The sequence below is a fragment of the Ictalurus furcatus genome, chromosome 18 (assembly GCF_023375685.1).
Source record: "Ictalurus furcatus strain D&B chromosome 18, Billie_1.0, whole genome shotgun sequence".
NCBI lineage: Eukaryota > Metazoa > Chordata > Actinopteri > Siluriformes > Ictaluridae > Ictalurus > Ictalurus furcatus.
This window is the reverse complement of record NC_071272.1, coordinates 8,148,576-8,171,680: the sequence shown is the minus strand read 5'-3', so window position 1 is coordinate 8,171,680 and position 23,105 is coordinate 8,148,576. Positions and strand designations below refer to the sequence as shown.

Here is a 23,105-nt window from a genome sequence, read left to right as displayed (position 1 = left end):
TGATAAATATGTACATCTTTTATGTTAAAAAAATAGAATTTCATACAAAGAAATACATTCAGGGCTTCATTTAAAAGAGTATGTCGTTAAATAAAACATCATTTACACCGTTCTCTCTTCTTACGAATCAGTTTTTGACTTCTTTTTTTTTTTTTTTAATAAAAACTTATCAGATATTCCAGTCAGGATCAGCAGAAGCGCCGGGCGATTTCCGCTTCCTTCTTAAAGGTCCATTGGATTTGAGGTCCTCTCCGGAGCCGAGGTCCACGCCGTCCTTCCAAAAATCCTCGGCAGGGGACGGAATCTGCTTGCCGAACACTTTCTGCTGCAGCTCTGCGATGTCGTTACGGATGTCGGCCATGAGCAGTAAGAGGAAGTCGAAGGATCCTGGAGGTCCCTGAATAACACACCCGATACGACACGAGGTTACTGCAGTGCATCATGGGATTTAATCAGAGCAGTGAATATTCTCCATTTTGGAAAATCATGGAAGCGATATTAGCTGATATTAGCTAACATTAACCTAACTGTTCAGCTGTTAGTTTAGCTTTTTTTTTTTTAACAGAAATACACACATGCATCATATTTCTGCCAACAATAAACTTATGTGTTGTTCGTTCTTGCCAAAATCTAGCTAACTAAGTGACTTCTTATTTTGGTTTGTTAGCTGAGTGATGTCTGGGTCACATTCTAAGAGTGTCACGGATGGTGTCTTCTAGCTACTTAGTTCATGATTTACTTATATCCCAAACACTGTGCACGAATTTACCCACTCTGATGTCTCTAATGTCTAATCTGAGCTAGTTTGCTAGGAGTTAACAAGCCAGCTAGCAAAGTTAGTTAATAGTGATATTAATTAAGTGATTAGTGGTTCGTGACATTAAAGTAATAAAATGAAAAATGTCTAAAATATTAAAAAATGTACTATAAAGAACAATAAAACATTTTTTTTAACAAAATGTGTCTTCTAATTACTTAGGTTCTGATTAACTAATATCCCAAACAAAAGCTAATTTGTGTGAAAATTTGCAATTAAAATTATTTAATGCACTATTAACTTGCTCAGACTGTAAACATAAAGATTGTATAATGCTGAATCATTTCCAAAACTCCAAGATATCGCAAAATCCCATCTGTTCTCAATTCTTTATAATGAAATTATAATTAAATATGTTTCATGCAACAAAGGCTATATTTTATAAAGTCACCGTTAAAACCAGTGTAGTTGTATAAATGCTCCCTAAGCCATATTTCTTTGCGCTCTATAAAAAAAACGCTGTATAGTAGTCAGGGAAATGTCCATTGACCTTTGACCTCTTGAATGAACACTGTTAGAAATCATTTCCGCTTCTTACTTCTGCGCTGGTAACACATGACTCCATTCCGGGGGGGTATTGACTAATGTTCTAAAACAGCAGTTCTATAACTACCTGTTCAGTAGTGCAGGTTTATATTAATACGTTATCGTTTCTATAGTAACGACAACAGAGTAAATCCTGCGCTACGTACAGTGAAAGGATGTTCTCGACAGTCCACGGCCGTGCTTACTTCACGCGCTTTCGATGACATCATCGTGTCAGAATAACGTAACGGTAGCTGGTACTCAACGTCTACTTTTGTTGAGAAATTCACTTCAAAAACTGCCGTGATGTTTGGCAGCGTAGCTAACGACTGCTTGAGGAGTTCATCTAGAACTTTCCCTGGTGCTCAGTACAGCAGTAGCTCACAATCTAACGGCTCGTTGATGGAAGGTTTGAGCCTGACGACTCCCAGCAGAGCCTTTTACCCTCATCCTGACGGGGTCACACTGAGTCCTAACCTGCTCGGTTCCCACAATCCTTTTCAATCCACGTACAATCCTACAGTCAACATGAGGAAAAAGCACCAAATACGAAAACACGAGGGCTTGAATTTCGGAAACAGGAAGTAGGGATCTGACATGGTGTGTGTGTTCCAGAGGTCAAAGGTCAATGGTACTAGAGACGGATATATATCTATAACAAGGTGAGAAGAAGTGGCATAACGGGAGGTTCTTACCGGAGGTCCGGAAGGTCCAGGAGCCCCTTTCTCCCCCTGGAGGATCCAAAAAAAATATTTACGTTAGTAGGATTACAGTGAAGAAGTCGTACAGCATGGCTTGTTGTTAGACCAACACGCGGGAAATAAAAACAAGCTTTAAACCGGACACCTTAAATTCCCTCTGTATTTGCTTCCTCGGTATCGTGTTATATTTGTTTTTATCTCAATCACCAAACGCCGAGGACGAAGCCAACGAGTGTGTGTAAATGTGAGTAAACATGAGTAAATGTAATCCCAGAGCTGGTTACTTGCTCCATTTGGAGACGGGCTCTAGCTCGTTTGGGTAGAGGTATGATGACGTGAATGGTAGGAACGGTCGACCTCGGTGAAGGGATTAGCGAAGGTTGTGAGGTCACGCAGGGGCAGTCAGCACGGCCAGATGTTCTCTATTCAGCTCTGGGGAGCTGAAAAAGATAAAAGCAACCTTCTGCCTACAAACATCGTCTGAATAGTGAGTGTGTGTGCACCCACACTAACACACACACACACACACACACACACATTGCAAAGTTGACCTTGAAGTGCCGTTTGTCTTTTGGCATTCTTGGCAAAAGTCTAATTAGTGGTCAAAGAGCTTACGTCGTGCTGAAAATATGAGACATGAAATGCCTTTAAAAAGCAAATTTATTCAAAGAAATGTTGAAAAAATCCTAAGAAAAAGTTTTAAACAAAGCCAGGGTGCCAATAGTTTTGGAACTGACTCTAAATATATATATATATATATATATATATATATATATGTATTTATAGACATTTATGTATTTAGAGTCAGTGCAAAAACTATTGGCACCCTGGCATTGTTTAAAACTTTTTCTATGTATATATATATATATATATATATATATATATATATATATATATATATATATGTAGAGAGAGAGAGAGAAAGAGAGAGCTGTAACAATTAATCGATAAAATAGATAATAATCGATTATGAAAATCGTTGTCAACGACTCTCATTATGGATTAGTTGGTCTGCGCGCGGCACGGGGGAGATTTACTCATTACGTTACTTCTGTTCAGAAAACACACTTCGAATAGTAAATACTAAAGTGTGTCCCAAATGAAGTACTGTACACTTACACTATGCACTCTGCACTAAGGTCTAGTGTGTGAATTTTAGAAAGGTAATATCAACTCAAATATAACACTAGTGGGTTTTTTCTACTAACCAGAAGTACAAGCCACGACGGTGCATGACGTCATACGCATGCTAGCATTAGCAAACACCCAGAGTCACCGATAATGACTTTCTTCAGTTTACTTTCTGTCAGCGTTACCTTTTGTTCTAAACATGAGGAAGAAAGTGTGTAACCTCCAAGTCTTCTAAGGCAGAAGAGCATTTTAAACACCGTGGAAATCAAACTGATGCACGAGCACAAACTTATGATTATATCCAAAATGCTCCACTGTGTGTAAGGGGCAGGGGAAACTGGTGCGAGCTGCTTAAAAGGTTTAGATTAATTTAAGTTTATTGTCATTATATGTTGTATTTGCACGCTTGCAGTGTAAATTCTGTTGTTTATTATAACGGAAGTGATGTGTTAGTAACGAGGCCGCGTTGCTCCTCACACGCTGTGTAGACGGCTGATACACAGTGGGAGCGCAAGTAAAACACTATGCTCACAAGTAAAGTAATATGTCTAAAGGCAGCGAGTAACAGAAACAAGGTGCAGTGAAAGTAAGTTTTTTTATTAATTTAGAACTGTAGTTTAATTCAGTGCTTTTTGTGCAGCCATAAAAAATTTTTATTAGAAGTTTATTTTATAGTATTTATGCATTATTTTTTATGGATGCACAAAAAGCACCAACTTAAACTACGGTCCTAAATTAATAATATATATTCTGGTGTGTGTGTATTGGGTTCTTTTCTCTTTTGGACAAACAGATGTGTAAAGTTTTAGTCTTAAGTTTATATTTGTAACACTCAGTTTGTGGATTTTATTTTAAATAAACAAAAAAAATGGTACTGAGAGTTTGCCCCGCCCCATCCAATTAATTGGAAAAATAATCGGCCAACTAGTCGTTAGTTGCAGCATATATATATATATATATATATATATATATATATATGTGTGTGTGTGTGTGTGTGTGTGTGTGTGTGTGTATATATATATATATATATATATATATATATATATATATATATATATATATATAGATAGATAGACAGATATATAGATAGATAGATAGATAGATAGATATACAGTGCATCCGGAAAGTATTCACAGCGTTTCACTTTTTCCACATTTTGTTATGTTCCAGCCTTATTCCAAAACGGATTAAATTCATTATTTTCCTCAAAATTCTACAAACAATACCCCATAATGACAACGTGAAAGAAGTTTGTTTGAAAGCTTTGCAAATTTATTAAAAATAAAAAACAAAAAAGCACATGTACATAAGTATTCACAGTCTTTGCCATGACACTCAAAATTGAGCTCAGGTGCATCCTGTTTCCACTGATCATCCTTGAGATGTTTCTACAACTTGATTGGAGTCCACCTGTGGTAAATTCAGTTGATTGGACATGATTTTGAAAGGCACACACCTGTCTATATAAGGTCCCACAGTTAACAATGTATGTCAGAGCACAAACCAAGCCATGAAGTCCAAGGAATTGTCTGTAGATCTTAGAGACAGGATTGTATCGAGGCACAGATCTGGGGAAGGGTACAGAAACATTTCTGCAGCATTGAAGGCAATGAGCACAGTGGCCTCCATCATCCGTAAATGGAAGAAGTTTGGAATCAGCAGGACTCTTCCTAGAGCTGGCTGCCCGGCCAGACTGAGCGATCGGTGGAGAGGGGCCTTACTCAGGGAGGTGACCAAAAACCCGATGGTCCCTCTGACAGAGCTCCAGTGTGTCTCTGTGGAGAGAGGAGAAACTTCCAGAAGAACAATCATCTCTGCAGAACTCCACCAATCAGGCCTGTATGGTAGAGTGGCCAGACAGAAGCCACTGCTCAGTAAAAGGCACATGACAGCCCACCTGGAGTTTGCCAAAAGGCACCTAAAGGACTCTCAGACCATGAGAAACAAAATTCTCTGTTCTCATGGCCTGAATGGCAAGCATCATGTTTGGAGGAAACCAGGCACCAGTCATCACTTGGCCAATACCATCCCTACAGTGAAGCATGGTGGTGGAAGCATCATGCTGTGTGGATGTTTTTCAGCAGCAGGAACTGGAAGACTAGTCAGGATCGAGGGAAAAATGAATGCAGCAATGTACAGAGACATCCTGATGAAAACCTGCTCCAGAGAGCTCTGAACCTCAGACTGGAGTGAAGGTTCATCTTCCAACAGGACAACGACCCTAAGCACACAGCCAAGATAACAAAGGAGTGACTACAGGACAACTCTGTGAATGTCCTTGAGTGGCCCAGCCAGAGCCCAGACTTGAACCCGATTGAACATCTCTGGAGAGATCTGAAAATGGCTGTGCACTGACGCTCCCCATCCAACCTGATGGAGCTTGAGAGGTCCTGCAAAGAAGAAAGGGAGAAACTGCCCAAAAATAGGTGTGCCAAGCTTGTAGCATCATACTCAAAAAGACTTGAGGCTGTAATTGGTGCCAAAGGTGCTTCAACAAAGTATTGACACTTTTTTGTTGTATCAACAAAGTGCTTTTTTGTTTTTTATTTTTAATAAATTTGCAAAGATTTCAAACAAACTTCTTTGACGTTGTCATTATGGGGTATTGTTTGTAGAATTTTGAGGAAAATAATGAATTTAATCCATTTTGGAATAAGGCTGTAACATAACAAAATGTGGAAAAAGTGAAGCGCTGTGAGTACTTTCCGGATGCACTGTGTATATATATATATATATATATATATATATATATATATATATATATATATATATAGATACATATACACACACACACACACACACACACGAGTAAATTCAGGTTCCTTTCAGTAAAAAACCCACTGAAGAAAACTACTTATGGATCACTTATTAGCATAGTGAATAAAGCTGCAAGCAGTGATCTGTGGGGCCCAAGCACCCTTCTCAAAATTACAGATCATGAGAAACAGTTAAATGAATTTAAATGCATGCGTATTTCTCCATTTTGTCCTTGCAATCATGAAAAAAAAACAATGTAAAAACGGGCTTTTTAAATCATCGTGTGTGTGGAAAAATACTTGTCTTCTGAGATTTTGTGATATTGTGCATGTTGTGTTTGCAGGCTTCGTTGATTTTCTTGACACTTCTGAGTATTTTACAGCAGATTGTGAGTTGAGGTAATAAAATCTGCACTGCATTAGCATTGTTTAGTGTGTGAGCAGTGACTCATTCGAATAAAACTCGACAAATATTTGGCTTGCAAATGAAACAACGTTCTGTTTCAGCTGCTGGAATCTCACAGTTTAATCACACACACATACACACACACACACGCACACACACAGTATTTTTCTCTCATTGTGTGTGTAAGATTTTTTTCATTATTGATAGGACTCTAGGGGAGCACGCACACATGCACACACACACACACACACACACACACACACACATACATAGTACCTTCATGCCATCTCTGCCTGGAGCACCGGGAGGACCCTGCACACACACATACACACACACACACACACAACATTAAAACACACTTCTAAGAAACATCCAGTATACAATGACAGGAATAACATTACTACTGCTAATAGTAATAAATAATAAATGCTTGTTTTTAATGAGCACCGCCTGAGGGCCCGAAGATCACGGCACGCGATATTGATTTTCACACAGAGATTTCTCTGAATCTTTTGATGATATTATGTACAGTAGATGATGAGATATTCATAGTTTTTGAGATTTTATGCTGAGAAATATTATTCTGGAACTGTTCCACAAATTATAGACGTGGTTCTTCGCAGATCGTTGAACCTCTGCCCATCTTTACCTCTGAAAGGCTCCACCTCTCTAAGATCCTCTTTTTATACCCAATCATCTTACTGACCTGTTCCCAATTAACCTCCAGTTGTTTCTTTTTACTAATACTTACTTTTCCAGCTTTTTGTTGCCCCCATCCCAACTTTTTTGAGACGTGTTGCGGCCATCGAATTCAAAATGACCTTATTTTTTTCCCTTAAAACGGTACGCTTCCTCAGCTTAAACATTTGATATGTTTACTACGTTCTATTGTGAATAACGTACGGGTTTATGCGATTTGCAAATCGTTGCGTTCTGTTTTTATTTACAATTTACACAGCATCCCAACTTTTTTGAACTTGGGGTTGTAATAATAATAATAATAATAATAATAATAATAAGCAGAATCCATAGGAAAACAATACAATAGGTGCCTTGTACCGTTAGTGCTTGGCCCCTCATTATGTAGCTAGCTAGCTGTTCTGTTTGCTAATGCTTTGTTCTGGTGCTCTTGTGTTGCTACTTCCTGTGTGATTGTTTTCTGAAAGTTTGTCATGCTGTACGTTACTGCAATCATGATTTATCAGCTCTGTGCTGCTCAGCTATGATGGTTTTTATTATGCCATTTCACATTCACGACGAAATCCAGAACATTATGAGCTCGTATCGGATCAAAGGACCGAGGAGGGAAAGTGGTGGGTTGTGCTCGAGTTTTTCATCTGCAGCTGCAGTGGTTTTCCCCGCGGAGGCTCAGTGAAGGTCAGAGATCTAAACTCGACCTGATGGTGAGCTGGACACCTACAGCTCTCACAAACCCGGCTTCGGTTTCAGAACTCACAAAGACTCTTCAGTACTGCTGAGATAATAACTCCACTTGTGTCATTAGTGTTTACTGTGATGTCTCCAAATAAAAAGAGATATAAAACATTTCACACCACAGAGTTGTAGAATTCTTGATTCGGATTGGTTGATCACAGTCTTGTATGGCAGACCCTCACATAAACTAACACTAATAATAAACAGGTTAATAAAAGACTGACGTTTAACAAAGATAAACATATTTGTTGATACGGATGTAAGGAAACATCTTGGTTTTAGGTAAGGAGACATTTATAAACATTTATGGAAGGAGTCTCCAGTGTCAGAGCTTCATCGGAAGGTATTTGCGCTAAGATAAGGGACTGCTCCTAGTATGAAGTTGAAGTATAATGTTTTAAAGCTTATGACTCACATTTTGACTCCGACTTTAAAGATTTTGATTCAAAGCTTATGACTCACATTTTGACTCCGACTTTAAAGATTTTGATTCAAAGCTTATGACTCGCATTTTGACTCTGACTTTAAAGATTTTGATTCAAAGCTTATGACTCACATTTTGACTCCAACTTTAAAGATTTTGATTCAAAGCTTATGACTCGCATTTTGACTCCGACTTTAAAGATTTTGATTCAAAGCTTATAACTCACATTTTGACTCCTATGTTAAAGATTTTGATTCAAAGCTTATGACTCACATTTTGACTCCTACTTTAAAGATTTTGATTCAAAGCTTATTACTCGCATTTTGACTCCTACTTTAAAGATTTTGATTCAAAGCTTATGACTCACATTTTGACTCCTACGTTAAAAATTTTGATTCAAATCTTATGAATCGCATTTTGAATCCTACTTTAAAGATTTTGATTCAAAGCTTATGACTCGCATTTTGACTCCTACGTTAAAAATTTTGATTCAAATCTTATGAATTGCATTTTGAATCCTACTTTAAAGATTTTGATTCAAAGCTTATGACTCACATTTTGACTCCTACGTTAAAGATTTTGATTCAAATCTTATGACTCGCATTTTGACTCCGACTTTAAAGATTTTGATTCAAAGCTTATGACTCGCATTTTGACTCCAACTTTAAAGATTTTGATTCAAAGCTTATGACTCGCATTTTGACTCCAACTGTAAAGATTTTGATTAAAAGCTTATGACTCGCATTTTGACTCCTACTTTAAAGATTTTGGTTCAAAGCTTATGACTCACATTTTGACTCCTACGTTAAAAATTTTGATTCAAATCTTATGAATCGCATTTTGAATCCTACTTTAAAGATTTTTATTCAAAGATTATGACTGACATTTTGACTCCTACTTCAAAGATTTTGATTCAAATCTTATGACTCGCAACTCGACTCAGACTTTAAAGCTTCAGATTCGTTTGAATCTAGTTTGAATCGTACTTCCATGGTTTTGACTCACAACTCAACTTTGACTTCAAAACGTATGACTCACACTTTTACTTTAAAGCTTTTGAAGTTTAAGTCAAAAATGCGTCATACACTCTGAAGTGTTGGAGTTATGAATCAAGAGCTTTGAAGACTGAGTCAAGTCGTGGGCCACAAAATTCGAGGTTACGAAGTTATAATTCCACTTGAACTTTAATTAATACGTTTGATTCAAGGGTTATGACTCTTAAACTAACTCAAACTTCAAAACATATGACCTACATGGCTTATAAAGTGAATTTTAGCTTTATTTAATCATTTAATGTAATTTTTTTTACATGAAATATTTGTATATAATAACTATTTTATAATTAAATGTATTTTATTATTATTCGAATGTTATAATGATACTTTTGGACTACATTTTTCTTGAATCCAATGTATTAACTAATGATTATATTACTTCTTCTTATTCATCAGTGTTTCCCTGTTCAGTGCCGTTTGAAAGTATTTTCTATATCACATCTCTGAAAAGTATTTTAAAATTAAAACAACACATGACCAAACTGTATGACCAGGTCATGTGACGGTACATCGTGCAATCAGTTTTTGTGTACGTTGCGGTGCATAGAGTCTCACCACTGGTCCGCGTCGGCCCTGTTTGATGTGCGTGAGGTCCGGAGAAGGACCCATCGGCCCCATCGGGCCCCGAGGTCCAGGCAGACCTGGAGCACCAGCTCTCCCTGGGGGTCCAGGAGAACCTTTAGGACCAGGAACTCCTAAGAGAGAGAGAGAGAGTGTGTCAGAGAGTGAGCTATGGCATAACGAATATGACAAGTGAAACAAGTCCTCGAAATAACGCACTGTAAGATTATACAACTGGCATAACCGTAGCATTTACGCAAACCGAGCTGGAAAATCTGTAACGACATGAGCTAATAACATCGTTCAACATAATCTCAATGTCAAAACACGACGGACGTTTAATGGCGGCATAAATGGTAATAAAATCATTTCCAGAAGTTTGCGAGGTCAAGAACTACAGCCGTAATCGTTATGCCCTGAATTGTAATTCTTGGTTTCTATGAAATTATACACCGTTTTCGAGGTCTGACGTCTGCACACAGGACACAGATTCCGTGGATTTCCCTTCTTATAAGAGGAAACAGGAGAAAACATTGCTAAGGAGAAAGGCTCGAATCATCAGGTAACTAGAGAAGTGCAGTGTGCTACAGCGCTGATTTACAGTACATTAACATGAAACTTGCGAATTTGAGCTTTCGACAGGGGAAGGAGAACACACAATTTACTTGATGTACAAGCGGTTGAGCTCAGGAGAACTTTTATTTGGCAAACGGCTGATACGGATGCTCAAAAACTCCTTGTTCGTATTGTAAATGTAGCCAACAATGTGTTTAGCTAGCAATGTGAGCTAGCAACGTTTCCCTCATTTGTGTTGGTAAAACTAGCTTCCGTGTGTTCCACCATTTTGTATGTTCAACAAAGTTAATCTCATTAATTATCAATATCTCACGTTAGGATCAACGTAACCATACGTACGATGTAGAATAATAAAATGTAAAGACGTGTAGAGTGTATCAGCAGGCTAAAGCTCACCAGGAGGTCCAGGTTGTCCTGGAGGTCCAGGCAGGAAGGAATGTGCCGTCAACATCTTCTCACTGGTCATCTGCTTGTTGACCTCAGTGTTGCTCACCAGCATGGCCATCTACATAGACAACAGAGGGCTCATTCGTTTTAGATCCAAGTCTGGAGTCTCTAACGTGTCAAGGTAGAAACATTTGCCAGAATATACCATTATTTTGTCCTTTAGCTTGTCAGATCTTGAAAATGTGTGTATGTGCTATTTCATTTGAATTCATTTGCTGCCCCTTGAGGTGACTCATCACTACCGTTAGCCTAGCCTCAGCCTCACACGTTCTACCTGCGGCTCACGCAGTGTCCGGTATGCAGTGTAGCTACAAGTACCGACGCTACTAGCGTAACTACAGTTTAGTAGCGTCGCAGTAGCTGTTTTCAAAGCGTAGCTTTTCCGAAAAAACTAGCTAGCTATTTCAGTACTAGCCGAAATTACCGTCATTGCTGCAAACGAAAGTAACCTATCAAGTGATTGCCTATGAAAGAACTAGAAGTTTTATATCTTTTCAAATGCCCTCTGCAGAGGCACCAAAACAAAGACGTCGAAACAACCCCGAAGAGAGACGTCAAAAGTAAGGTAAAATCGACAAGGAAATCTAAAATGCTGCGATCTCACATGGCACAGTCCTGACAGGATGGCATGACTAATACAGTACAGCGAGCGTCACGGAGGGAAAGAAAGCAAGTCTGTGCTAACCTTTAGCATGTAATCAGATCCATAAGCTGTAACATGTGCGAGCACCGAGCCCCGAGTAAATGCACGTCCATGTCTACACGTCAGTACGCTCGTTTTACGAGCGGTGTGTTCCACTGAGCTGCACTTCAAAGCCTCACTCTCAGTGTGTGAGGGAAGTATCCGTTACCTGCTGAACCCCTGAGCCTCAGACAGCGCGACACACACGCACACACATGACCTCGAGAGCACGTCGGCTAGCGAATACACGGCACGCGTAGCCTCGGGCTTCACACATAAATCTGCGAGCGTCTGGATTCGTGAGCAATTTAAAAGCCATTTGGAATTTGCTTTGTTTTTTTTTTAAAACAGATTTGCAGAAATGAAGTCTGGTGAACGTATTTCAGTTCCTGTATTTCCCATGATTCGCGTGTCAAACATGCAACGTGTTATCTGTGCAAAAACGCTCACGACTAATGAAAAACACAAGACGAGGAGTTTCCCGTCAAGCTGAAGTAATCACACAGCGTGTCGACTTTACAGCAAATGCAGACAATCAACCCGGACATGTTTGTTGTGTAAAGCGTGCTTCTTTAGTTTCGCACTGATGCTATGAGGCTAATATACTGTTATGCTAACACATCAGGGAGGGGTGTGGCCTCCAGTTTCACCTCAAGCTACCTGCCTGATGATTTTCTTGGTGAAAACATGTTTTAAAAAAACAACAACAACAAAAAAACAACTCACAATCTTTGTCTTTCTGTCCCTCAGGCTGTTTTTACACTTCGACTGTTTGCTGAAGGCCACACCCCAGTTTCATCTTCTGTAATTTTATCTTCATTTAGTTCAGCAGTGTATACATGGTAATGATTTTCAATCTCTCTGTCTGTCTCTCAGTCTCTATCTCTCTCTCTATCTGTCTGTTTCTCTATCCATCTGTCTGTCTCCTCTCTGTCTCATTGTCTCTGTCTGTCTCTCTGCTTCTCTGTCTGTCTCTCTGCTTCTCTTTCTGTCTCTCTGCTTCTCTATTTCTCTGTCTGTCTCTCTATTTCTCTGCCTCTCTCTCTATCTGTCTGTTTCTCTCTACCTGTCTGTTTCTCTGTCCATCTGTCCGTCTCCTCTCTTTCTCATTGACTACTTGTACATGGACAGCAGTAATCTAATTATTGACCTTACTCTGAATAGCTGCGTTTACATGGACAACAATAATCCACTCTTAATCCGATTAAGACCATACTCTAATTAAGAAACTACCATGTAAACAGCAATTTTTACTTACCTTAATCTAATTAAGGTCATAATCGAAGTAAGCAATAATCTAATTAAGACAGGTGGAGTACTCCTGTTTTAGTCGCATTATGGACGTGTAGTAGTGACATGTAAACACCTTAATCACATTATGAACGTCGTGTGGGAGTTTTCATTGCATTTTGCGACAGGACACGTACACACACGGCAGTTTTACGTTTTACGGCGAACAAGAGAGTTCGGCTGTGTCCCAAATCGCATACTTTCCTACTATAGGCCTGTAGTGGGGAAAAATACATGTATCTCGGCTACTATATAGACGGTAACTACGCGATTTGGGACACACCCACCACTTCAAGCAGTTGTCTATTAGCACGTATAGCATGACAAATAATTAACTGCACTTAAAGCGTTCGTAAAAAATAAATAAATAAAAACACCCAAAACTGTATACGGTACCATAACGAAGACGAACTGTATGTTGATACGTGAAATTCTGGAGGGACGTCGGACGGCGGTGACGTAATGACGCGGGCTGTTAATCTAATTATGTTCTAAAACATGTAAAACGGGAACATGACAGGAGTATTCTAAAAGCGACTCATGTAAACACCTTAATCACATTATTATCTTAATCAGATTAAGGTCAATAATTAGATTACTGCTGTCCATGTGAACGTAGTCATTAAGATAATATTGTGATTAAGGTGTTTATAAGAGTCGCTTTTAGAATACTCCTGTCATGTTCCCGTTTTACATGTTTTAGAACATAATTAGATTAACAGCCCACATCATTACGTCACCGCGCCACGCCGTCCGACGTCCCTCCAGAATTTCACGTATCAACATACAGTTCGTCTTCGTTATGGTACCGTATACAGTTTTGTGTTTTTTTTTTTTTTTTTTTTTTTACGAACGCTTTAAGTGCAGTTAATTATTTGTCATGCGTACATGCTAATAGTCAACTGCTTGAAGCCGTGGGCTGCGTCTCAAACCAAGTAATTACCGTCTATATAGTAGCCGAGATACATGTATTTTTCCCCACTACAGGCCTATAGTAGGAAAGTATGCGATTTGGGACGCGGCCGAACTCTCTTGTTCGCCGTAAAACTGCCGTGTGTGATCGTGTCCTGTCGCAAAATGCGATGAAAACTCTCACACGACGTTCATAAAGTGATTAAGGTGTTTACATGTCTGTAATACATGTCCATAATGTGACTAAAACAGGAGTACTCCACCTGTCTTAATTCGATTAGAGCTCAGTTCGAGTATGACCTTAATTAGATTAAGGTAAGTTGCTGTTTACATGGTTGTTTCTTATCAAAGTATGGTCTTAATCAGATTAAAAGTGGATTATTGTTGTCCATGTAAATGCAGCTAGTGTCTCTGCCTGCTCCTCTGTCTGTCTCTCAGTCTCTCTATTTCTCTGTCTGTCTCTCTGCTTCCCTGTTTGTCTCTCTGCTTCTGTCTATATCTCTGCTTCTCTATTTCTTTGTCTGTCTCTCTATTTCTCTGTTTGTCTCTCTGCTTCTCTGTCTGTCTCTGTCTCTCTATCTGTCTCTCCATTTCTCGGTTCATACACATCTCTCTCATCTATTTCTTTCTGTCTCTCAGTCTCTCTATTTCTCTGTCTGTCTCCCTGCTTCTCTGTCTGTCTCTCAGTCTCTCAATTTCTCTTTCTGTCTCCCTGCGTCTCTGTCTGTCACTCTGCTTCTCTGTCTGTCTCTCAGTCTCTCTGTTTCTTGGTTCATACACATTTCTCTCATCTATGACTGTCTGTCTCTCAGACTATCCATTTCCCTTTCTTTCTGTCTCTCCGTTTCTCTAATTGTCTCATTGTCTTTCTGACTCTCTGTCTCAGTGTTTTGGTTCATATGTCTCTCGCTATCCGTCTCTCTGCCTTTCAACATCTCTGCTTCTTGGTCCTTCAGGTTCTCTGTTTCAGTCTCTCTCTTTTTTTAGTCTTTCAGTCTTTTGATTTTCTGTCTTAGTTTTGCTGTTTTTGTGTCTCTCCTCATCTTGCACTTTCTGATGGTCGTGCTCTTGGTCACCATCTCTCTCCTTTGATTTCTCTCTGTCTCCCCCACAGCATGTATCTCTCTCTCTCTCTCAGCAGAATCACATTAATAATCCATCCATCATGCTGCTGCCGTCTGAGAGCTGCTGAATGACGATGGAGTTGGCTGCTGCTGCTGCTGCTGACTGAGGAAAGGGCACGTAGAGGGCACGTAAAGGTCACGTGGAGGGCAGGGTGCACATATACAGGTCACTTCAATCATGTTTTATTAACCTATAAACTCACCGTTCCTCCCTGAGGTCCTGTACAGGGTCTATAACGTACCTGTTCACGAAACCCTATAACACCTTTACCGAGCTTTAAACAGCCACGTATTAATAACGTAAAACAAACCGCGGAGTTTCACTTAAACGTATAGAATTTAACACACAACAAAACTTGATCTCAACGTTTAAACCGTTTGTGCTGGGATTTCCCTCTTTTCTAAATACACAATGCACAGTACATTTACAAAAAAAATTCTCACCATGTGAGAAGATTGAGAACCGTACGGACGAGCGTGATGTATTAAATACCTTCTGTTTGAGCTGAAAAACGTTTATTTTGATCTGATGGAAGTCTTCACACGTGGCTGAGCAGGTTCCTGCCTTCATCACGTTATCAGACTTCTCGAAGAGAGGATCTGCCAAAAAAAAAAGAAAAACAGACAAAATACATTGGAAAAAATTAAATAAAATAATAGAGATTGTAAGAAAAATACGGGAAAAACAACAAACTATTAAACATGCTCATAAACACAAACAGTGAAATTCTGCGGCAAAGTTCCTGGTATTCAGAGTCAGGTTACACATACGCTAAAATCCATTTTCTGGACTCGTTGGTCAGATTATTCAAACATCGCAGAGATTTTTCTTGCATCGGAGACGAGGTTTTTCATTCCAGCCCTTCACCTTTAAACACACACACGCTCCTCTAAATCCGAGAAAAAATCAGGGATTGAAAATGTGAACTAAAACACGGAAACCGTTTATTTCTTTGCTCCCTTGCTATCAAATATAAAATTACGTAACATAAAAGCAAAAAACTATTGAAAAAATCGTTAGTATATGACTAGAATTATTCAGAGAATTGAACAACATGGCTTCCACACTCATTCAGCAGCGCATAGAATAGCACTTGATCCAGCATGCCCACATTGTTGTGCATTTGAATGTATTTTTATATCTCGCGTCCACTGTCGATTTTACGCGCCGCTTAACGAAGCCACAAGATTTTAATCGAGGTCGTTAAATTGTAACGTGTGTGCGGGATGTACTAATTTTATTACAAATTTAATGATTTCACGAATTACTAAAATAATCACAACTCTGTGTTTTCCATCATTCGATACGTTTTTTCATCAGGTCACGAGTAACGCTAACTACAAATTCCTAATTCGGCGCTTGGGACCGTAACTCCAAATCAACATGGCCGCTCAGAGAATCAACAGTAAACACTTCTTACCTTTAAAATGAATTTACATCACTCATCAGTTAGGTTGCTAGCTTGTTGGTAACAAAAGACACACATGGAGGCGTTCATGAGGTTTCCCCGGCCCCACTTAACGCACATAGGTCGAAATTGACATCATTTCCAGAACGTAAGACACACAAAGCAAAGAGTTTTTCCGGTATACCAACAACATTATTCTCCAGCAGTTATGGAAGTACTCTTACGGAGTTCTTCATACTGTATGTCGATACAAAATTTAAAAACATAACAAAGTAGCGACAATTAACATTAAAAGTATTAAAAGCTAAGGAAAACAAATAGGTTTTCAGAAGAGATTTAAAGACTGATAAAGTTGGTGCTACTCTAAGTCGCACTGGCAAGCTATTCCACAATCCAGGCCCCACCACCGAAAAAGCTCTAGGCTATCTCCTCGGCGTTTTAGCCTTGAACAAGGGACCGTCAGTACATTAAGGTTAGCAGATCTTAAACATCTGGGACGGTTGTAGGGACACAAAAGATCAAACGGGTAGTTAGGAGTAAGCTTATGTAAGCGTTTATACACAAATAGAAGAATTTTGAAGTCGATCCTAAATTGGATTGGAAGCCAATGGAGAGCTTGCAAAGTGGGTGTGGCTTGATCATATTTGCGACCATTCTTAAGAAATTTGTGGGACTTCGCAGAACAGAGAACTGCAGTAATCCAAACGGGAGGTTATAAAGGTTATGAATGGCTCTCTCAAGTGACTTTTCAGACAGAATTTTTTTTTATTTTAGATAATAAGCGAAGCTGGAAAAAAGCTAGAGGCGACAACAGAGGACACGTGTTTGTCATAAACAATTAGAATGAAAAACATATCAGTTTCCCAGAGCGCTATTATTAAATTCAAATTTGTCAGATGAACCAAAAACTATAACCTCCGTCTTGGAGCGGTTTAAAGTGAAAAAGTTACTGACTGACCAGCGTTTAAGAAAGTGAATTAAACTCCTCAGTGACTCGTTGTCAGTAAAGGAAAAAAAAACAAATTATAATTAGGAGCAAGTACATCCTCCATCCTCCCATCCATTCACAGGAAACATGACCAAGCTGATAACCCCCCAACCCCAACCCCAACCCACAGACACACATACACACACATCCGTTCACTCCCTGATAAACTTTGGAATGGTCCGGAATGTCATGTTGCACACATCTGGAATTCAAAAGCTAGCTGATGATGGCACTTGCACATCATCATCATCATCGTGTGTGTCCCTAACTGACCCAGAAAAGAGGAAGCGGCCGGATGGAGTAACACGAGAAGCTGGTTAATGTTCATGCTAATGCAGCACTGCTCTGAGTCATTAGCCCGAGTAATGGATCAGTGAGCGTCTCGAAAGGAAACAGGAAGCTCAAGACCACACGAGCTTTTCATTCATTTCAGTCATGATAAAAATTTTACAGAACCTTTTAGGCTCCATCCATCCTTCATATCCATTTAGATCGAATTTTATATAGAATAAAATTAAACCGGGTGCACTGTTATAGGAAAATTATTTGTTATATTTACTAACACTATTCTTTTTTTAATCCGTTTATAGTTACGTTAAAGTAAATGGCTACAAATGGTCATTCCTTTACCAGCCCTTACTTTCTTCTTCCTCTCTTTTGTAGAAACACGGCTAGTGGTGTTACCGGAAAAAAAAAAAAAAGCAAAGCGTAAACGCAAAGCGTAAATGCTTCTGTCCTGAAGATTTCAGAAAACTTTACCTCAGACTGTTACAAAGCACTGACACTGGAGACTCCTTCCATACACATTAAATGAACACAATCGATGTTCTTTTAATCTGTTTATTATTAGCGGAGCGTCCACTGTACACGTCCCGGTGAACGAGCTGTTGCTATAGAAATGATAGCGTGTTACTGTTGAACGAGCGCGTTAATGTAAACCTGCGATTCGCAGCTGCGCTATTGTCAGAGCTGCTGTTCTAGAAAACTAATCGATTCATTCTGACCAATCAGGATTGAGAATTCAACAGCATTATGTATAAATATAGTTCAAATGCACTGAAAGGAATGTAAATGAGTAAGATTCATCTTTGTTTACTATTATCCCCTAAAACAATTCCCCTAAAATAACACGCACGTATATTAATGTAGTAAAATCACTGAAATATTTTTTCTGTCTCTCTGTGTCTCTCTGCTTCTCTGTCTGTCTCTCTATTGCTTTGTCTGTCTATCTTCTTCTATGTCTCTCAGTCTCTCTGTGTCTCTGTCTGTCTCTCAGCTTCTCTGTCGGTCTCTCTGCTTCTCTGTCTGTCTCTCAGCTTCTCTGTCTGACTCAGTCTCTCTGCTTCTTTGTCTGTCTCTCAGTCTCTCTGCTTCTCTGTCTGTCTCTCTGCCTCTCTGTCTGTCTCTCAGTCTCTCTGCTTGTCTGTCTGTATCTCTGCTTCTCTGTCTGTCTCTCTTTTTCTCTGTCTGTCTCAGTGTCTCTATTTCTCTGTCTGTCTCTCTGCTTTTCTGTCTGTCTCTGTCCGTCTCTCTGCTTCTTTGTCTGTCTCTCTGCTTCTCTGTCTGTCTCTCTGCTTCTCTGTCTGTCTCTCAGTCTCTTCGTTAAAAGGAAATGAATGGTGTATGAACAGGACGTTCAGTTAGACTTCATCTTGTATGAAAGCCCTGAACCGCAAGTTTTAATAAAGACGATGAAGTGCTAAGTGATTATTTTCGACATAATATCTCATTATTTTGAAGTCATCTCGTTGGTTCATCTTCGTCATCGTATATTTTTTGTACTATTTCGACTTAATATTTAACATAAGACGTACATCTCGAATAAATTTCACTGAAGCAGCATCTGGATTATGTACTGTACTCACAGACGCAGAACGGCGTATGGAATAAAGACGACAATAATAAGAAGCTCGAATGAGAACTTAACACGCCTTAATAGCGTGACCTTGAGTTTTAAATAATGAATAATTCATCTTAACTGATGTAAAGATGAAAAATGTCATTCGCTTTTGATAGTTGATGAAATGTAGACGGTTTTCGGGAGTGGACATGCGGTGTCCTTAAAGACGCATTAAGGGGTCATTATGGAGATTCCTAAAGGATTGCATAAAAAAAGAATGATGTGCAAAACCATTTCCTTTAAAAAAAAAGAAGGAAAAAAGTGATTAATCATCTTCAGTCCCGTATCAGAGCGTGAAAGAGTTTCACTGCTCCCACAGAGACGCAGACCAGAGAGAAGAACAGATGATAAACTCCAGAGAGCGTTTCAGCAACTCACCGCTTCATTAAAAAGCCCAAACCTTGCTGTGTCTCGTGTATGTGTATGTGTGTGTGTGTGTGTGTGTGTGTGCGTGTGTGGGAATCAGACCGTACGGTAGAGGAAAGGGGGGTTTATTTAAACAGGCAGTGAAAGGAGAGGGTTAATGATTACCAGGTGACTCGACTCAGCACTTGATGCTCTATTAATGTGATGGTGTACACAGTGATGGCCGTGTTTGTGCACCAGTGGAAATGTAGCAGAAAACCAAGAGAGAGAGAAAAATGGAGCGAGAGCATGAGAAAAGAGAGAAAGAGAGGGGAAATGAATAGATGGATGGAGAGAGTGGTAAGGTTTCCCTACTCCACCTGTTTTCTGAGAAGGGGGGTGGGTGGATAGTGTGAAAAGAAATGATTTTTAAAATCATTATAAATTATATAAACTTGTACCACGGTGCTGCTGAATTCTCAATTCTGATTGGCTGACAGACATTTTGAGGTAAACTCACAGATAAAGTAGTTGCGGTCAGGCCTGGACCGCATTAAAGATGCATACACAACCATGATTTCGTGCAGCTAGGTTAGCATACATGTCCTGTGGATAAACATTTCCATTACCGTAAGATCTCCATATCGGACGTGATTGGTTAAAAGTAATTTAGTGATATTTGCTTGAATTCTCCCATTTGTAAGTCGCTTTGAATAAAAGCGCCTGCTAAATGAATAAATGTAAATAATATCACAAACCAAACTCCTTTGAAGCTCTGCCCCCCTATTCGGTTTCATACAAAAGTGCTGAGAAAGTCTTTTTAAAATTTTTATTTTTTAATTAGTATCACATGACTTTTACCTTAAAAAATCCTCCAGTTCAAAATGAGTTATATTTACTCTTTTACTCTTCACCGAACTATCCATCAGTGCATCACAGCACTAGGCCACGAGCGGTAGGTATGAAAAATCAAGCTGGCATACGACTCCGACACTCGCTTTAGTGCAGTAGCGTGTGGTTTGGGATGCAGCCCACGACCGTACATTTGGCTGCAGCACTTCAGAACGATGTCATCTTATTGTTCCTCTTAAAAATATTCAGCGGAAGAGCCGTTGATGAAAACACGCAGACAAAGTTTGATTGGGAATGTACCAACTGAGCTGGAACTGTCGGGGGACAACAGGTTTATAATAGTACAGATTAATTTGATGAATTTACAGATAAATATTAGCTAATGGAAACCTATAGAATCAAGTTTATTGGCTGTCAAGAAATTTGTTGCATAGTGAGTGGAAAATCCTTAACCCCGCCCCTAAGCGAAATGTAAACCTCTGGCGGTTTTTACGCAAACTGTTACGACTTTGCAGGAGTGCCTTCCTGGTTTTCTTTATGTTACTAAACAATAACACTAATAAAATGGAGGACCTCCTTTCTGTAAGTCATGGAAATCCCACTATTACAGACAGAGAGAGGTCAGGAAGTGTGTAAGTTGTGTGTGCGTATGTGTGTGTGTGTGTGTGTGTGTGTGTGTGTGTATATGTGTATAAGTGTACCTCTTTGGCCTTTGCTGCATGTCTTGCCGTCCTCCTCCAGGTAGAAACCTGTCTCACAGTCGCACCTGTAGCTGCCCGGAGTGTTGATGCAGATCTGAGAGCAAACCGTCTCATTTTTACTGTTGCACTCGTTGATGTCTGGAGGGAAGAAGAGAAGATGCAGAAGCACACAGGAAGGAATCATTTCTCACTTAGGTTTTTATTTGTTTATTTGAGACATTATTTATACTGCATAAAAACATAAAGACCTACATAGTTGTCAGTTTTATTTTAGCACTAATGCCTAAAACACCTTTCCGTAGCTCTACCGTAATTTTTGGATTACCGTAAATAAACTAAAACAAACACAACGCAACGATGTGATACGTATCTGGTGCTTTGCTAGATAAGTCGCAGCTCCTGCACCTGCACGAAGGCAAAAAAAGGAACTCGTACTCTAGAAAATACGGTAACGTACTTGTGTTTCCATGACTCACCTAAGCAGTAGGGTTTCTGCCGGTTTCTATGGCGATCTCGGTCGTATCGGTAACCGGGGTAACACGTGCAGACGACACGGCCAAAATGATCCGTGCACTGCTGCTCGCAGGGGGCATCGGCGCACACGTCGTAATCTGCGCGCACACACAAACAAACACATGAATACAAAATGCATGATAAAATAACGCTGCGAAAATGCTTGATTGTTTTCAATCAGACAGAATTGAATATTAATTTTAAAATTACTTATTAATATTAATATTAATAACATTCTACAGTACAGTATAGTACAGTATATAAATGCTTGATGGTGTTGCGGCTTTTTTAAAAATATGCGATGCAACTTTTTTGCGGAAAACTCGAATCGGCGAAATCGCAGTCGCACAAAATAGTTTTGCACGCTCTTTCCAAGCGATGTTTGTCGGTAAACGAGACCTTTTAGCTGTACAAACTTTTGAAGAGAGCTTTGGCTGAACGCGTGTCGTGTTGACGTCACGTGACCCGTCTCGGCCCGAATCTGCGGAAAATCTGCGCTAATTTTTAAAAAGAGTTTCCTTGATTTCGTGTTTATTTATGCGATCGCAAAAACCTTGGAGGGACCGGAATGATAAACTAGAACAACTCTTTCTCTGAAAACATGTTACGTTAGTTTTTAATTGCAATTTATCCCCTTTCATGCGCAAATTAGCGCTCGTTATTTGGGATTTTGAAGATTGTATGATTATTACGAGATGATCTCAATAAAATAAAATCTAGGTCGAATTCTATAACAGATGGCGTGATAACGTGCGTTCTACCATACGTGTCAATCATACCATGAAGATCCTCTAACAGTAGATCTATGATTAAAGAAAATTACTACTTTTTGTTTACGTCATCAATCGGCATGACAAAGCAGAAAACAGAGCTTGGATTAACAAAAAAAATCATAAAGTAATAAAGAGATTTTGGTTTTCTATCTATTTCTATCCATTCTATCTATTTATATCTATTCTACCTAGTTATATCTATTCTATCTATTTTGCCAATGCTACTACCAGATTTGTATTAGATCCTGTGAGTTCGCCGTCCTCCTACTGGTGGATTTTAGAAGAGAGTCGTAGCGGAGAGGTTTGTAGTCAGCCATCTTTGTCGTCTGTGGTTGCAATGAAAATAAATCGAGGGTCACGTTGCGCATTCTAATAAAGCTGATATCAACTAAAGAAATGAATATGCGCAGTTTGTTCCAAGACGGCAAATAAACCGCACAGCCTATTAAGACGGCTTTAGCCTGTTATCTGCTTTACCTTTTACTGCAGCTGACTTTAATACATCATGATTTAGACTCCTACAAGTCCTTGGAGGAACACTTCTTTAATATTTAATTGCTGTTCTGTGTGTATTTGTTTGACATATGAAACCGTGTATTAATGTGAATTTGTGTATGAGGTGTCAGGGCGAGTCAAATGAAAACCTTCACTTTAAAATTTATCTTGCATTGTTGTTGTTTTTTTGCAAATGATCTCCATTAATTATTTTTTTATTAATGGTTTGTAAATAATCTCATAATCTCATTTTATTCCGTGCTCCAGCACTTCGTGAATGAACTCAAA

General features: G+C 39.2%; 1 protein-coding gene across 1 annotated transcript in view; it reads right to left on the bottom strand.

Annotated features, from left to right (window-relative positions):
* ccbe1 (collagen and calcium binding EGF domains 1) overlaps positions 1-23,105 on the bottom strand; it is a 75,264-nt gene continuing 52,159 nt past the window's right edge. The window contains exons 4-11 of the mRNA XM_053648381.1: positions 21,513-21,647; positions 21,037-21,174; positions 15,335-15,441; positions 10,783-10,891; positions 9,805-9,944; positions 6,613-6,648; positions 2,038-2,073; positions 1-397 (exon numbers count right to left, since the gene is read on the bottom strand). Of these exons, the coding sequence (XP_053504356.1) occupies positions 170-397; positions 2,038-2,073; positions 6,613-6,648; positions 9,805-9,944; positions 10,783-10,891; positions 15,335-15,441; positions 21,037-21,174; positions 21,513-21,647 (929 nt within the window). The 3' untranslated portion in view covers positions 1-169. The remainder of the gene's footprint in view (positions 398-2,037; positions 2,074-6,612; positions 6,649-9,804; positions 9,945-10,782; positions 10,892-15,334; positions 15,442-21,036; positions 21,175-21,512; positions 21,648-23,105) is intronic.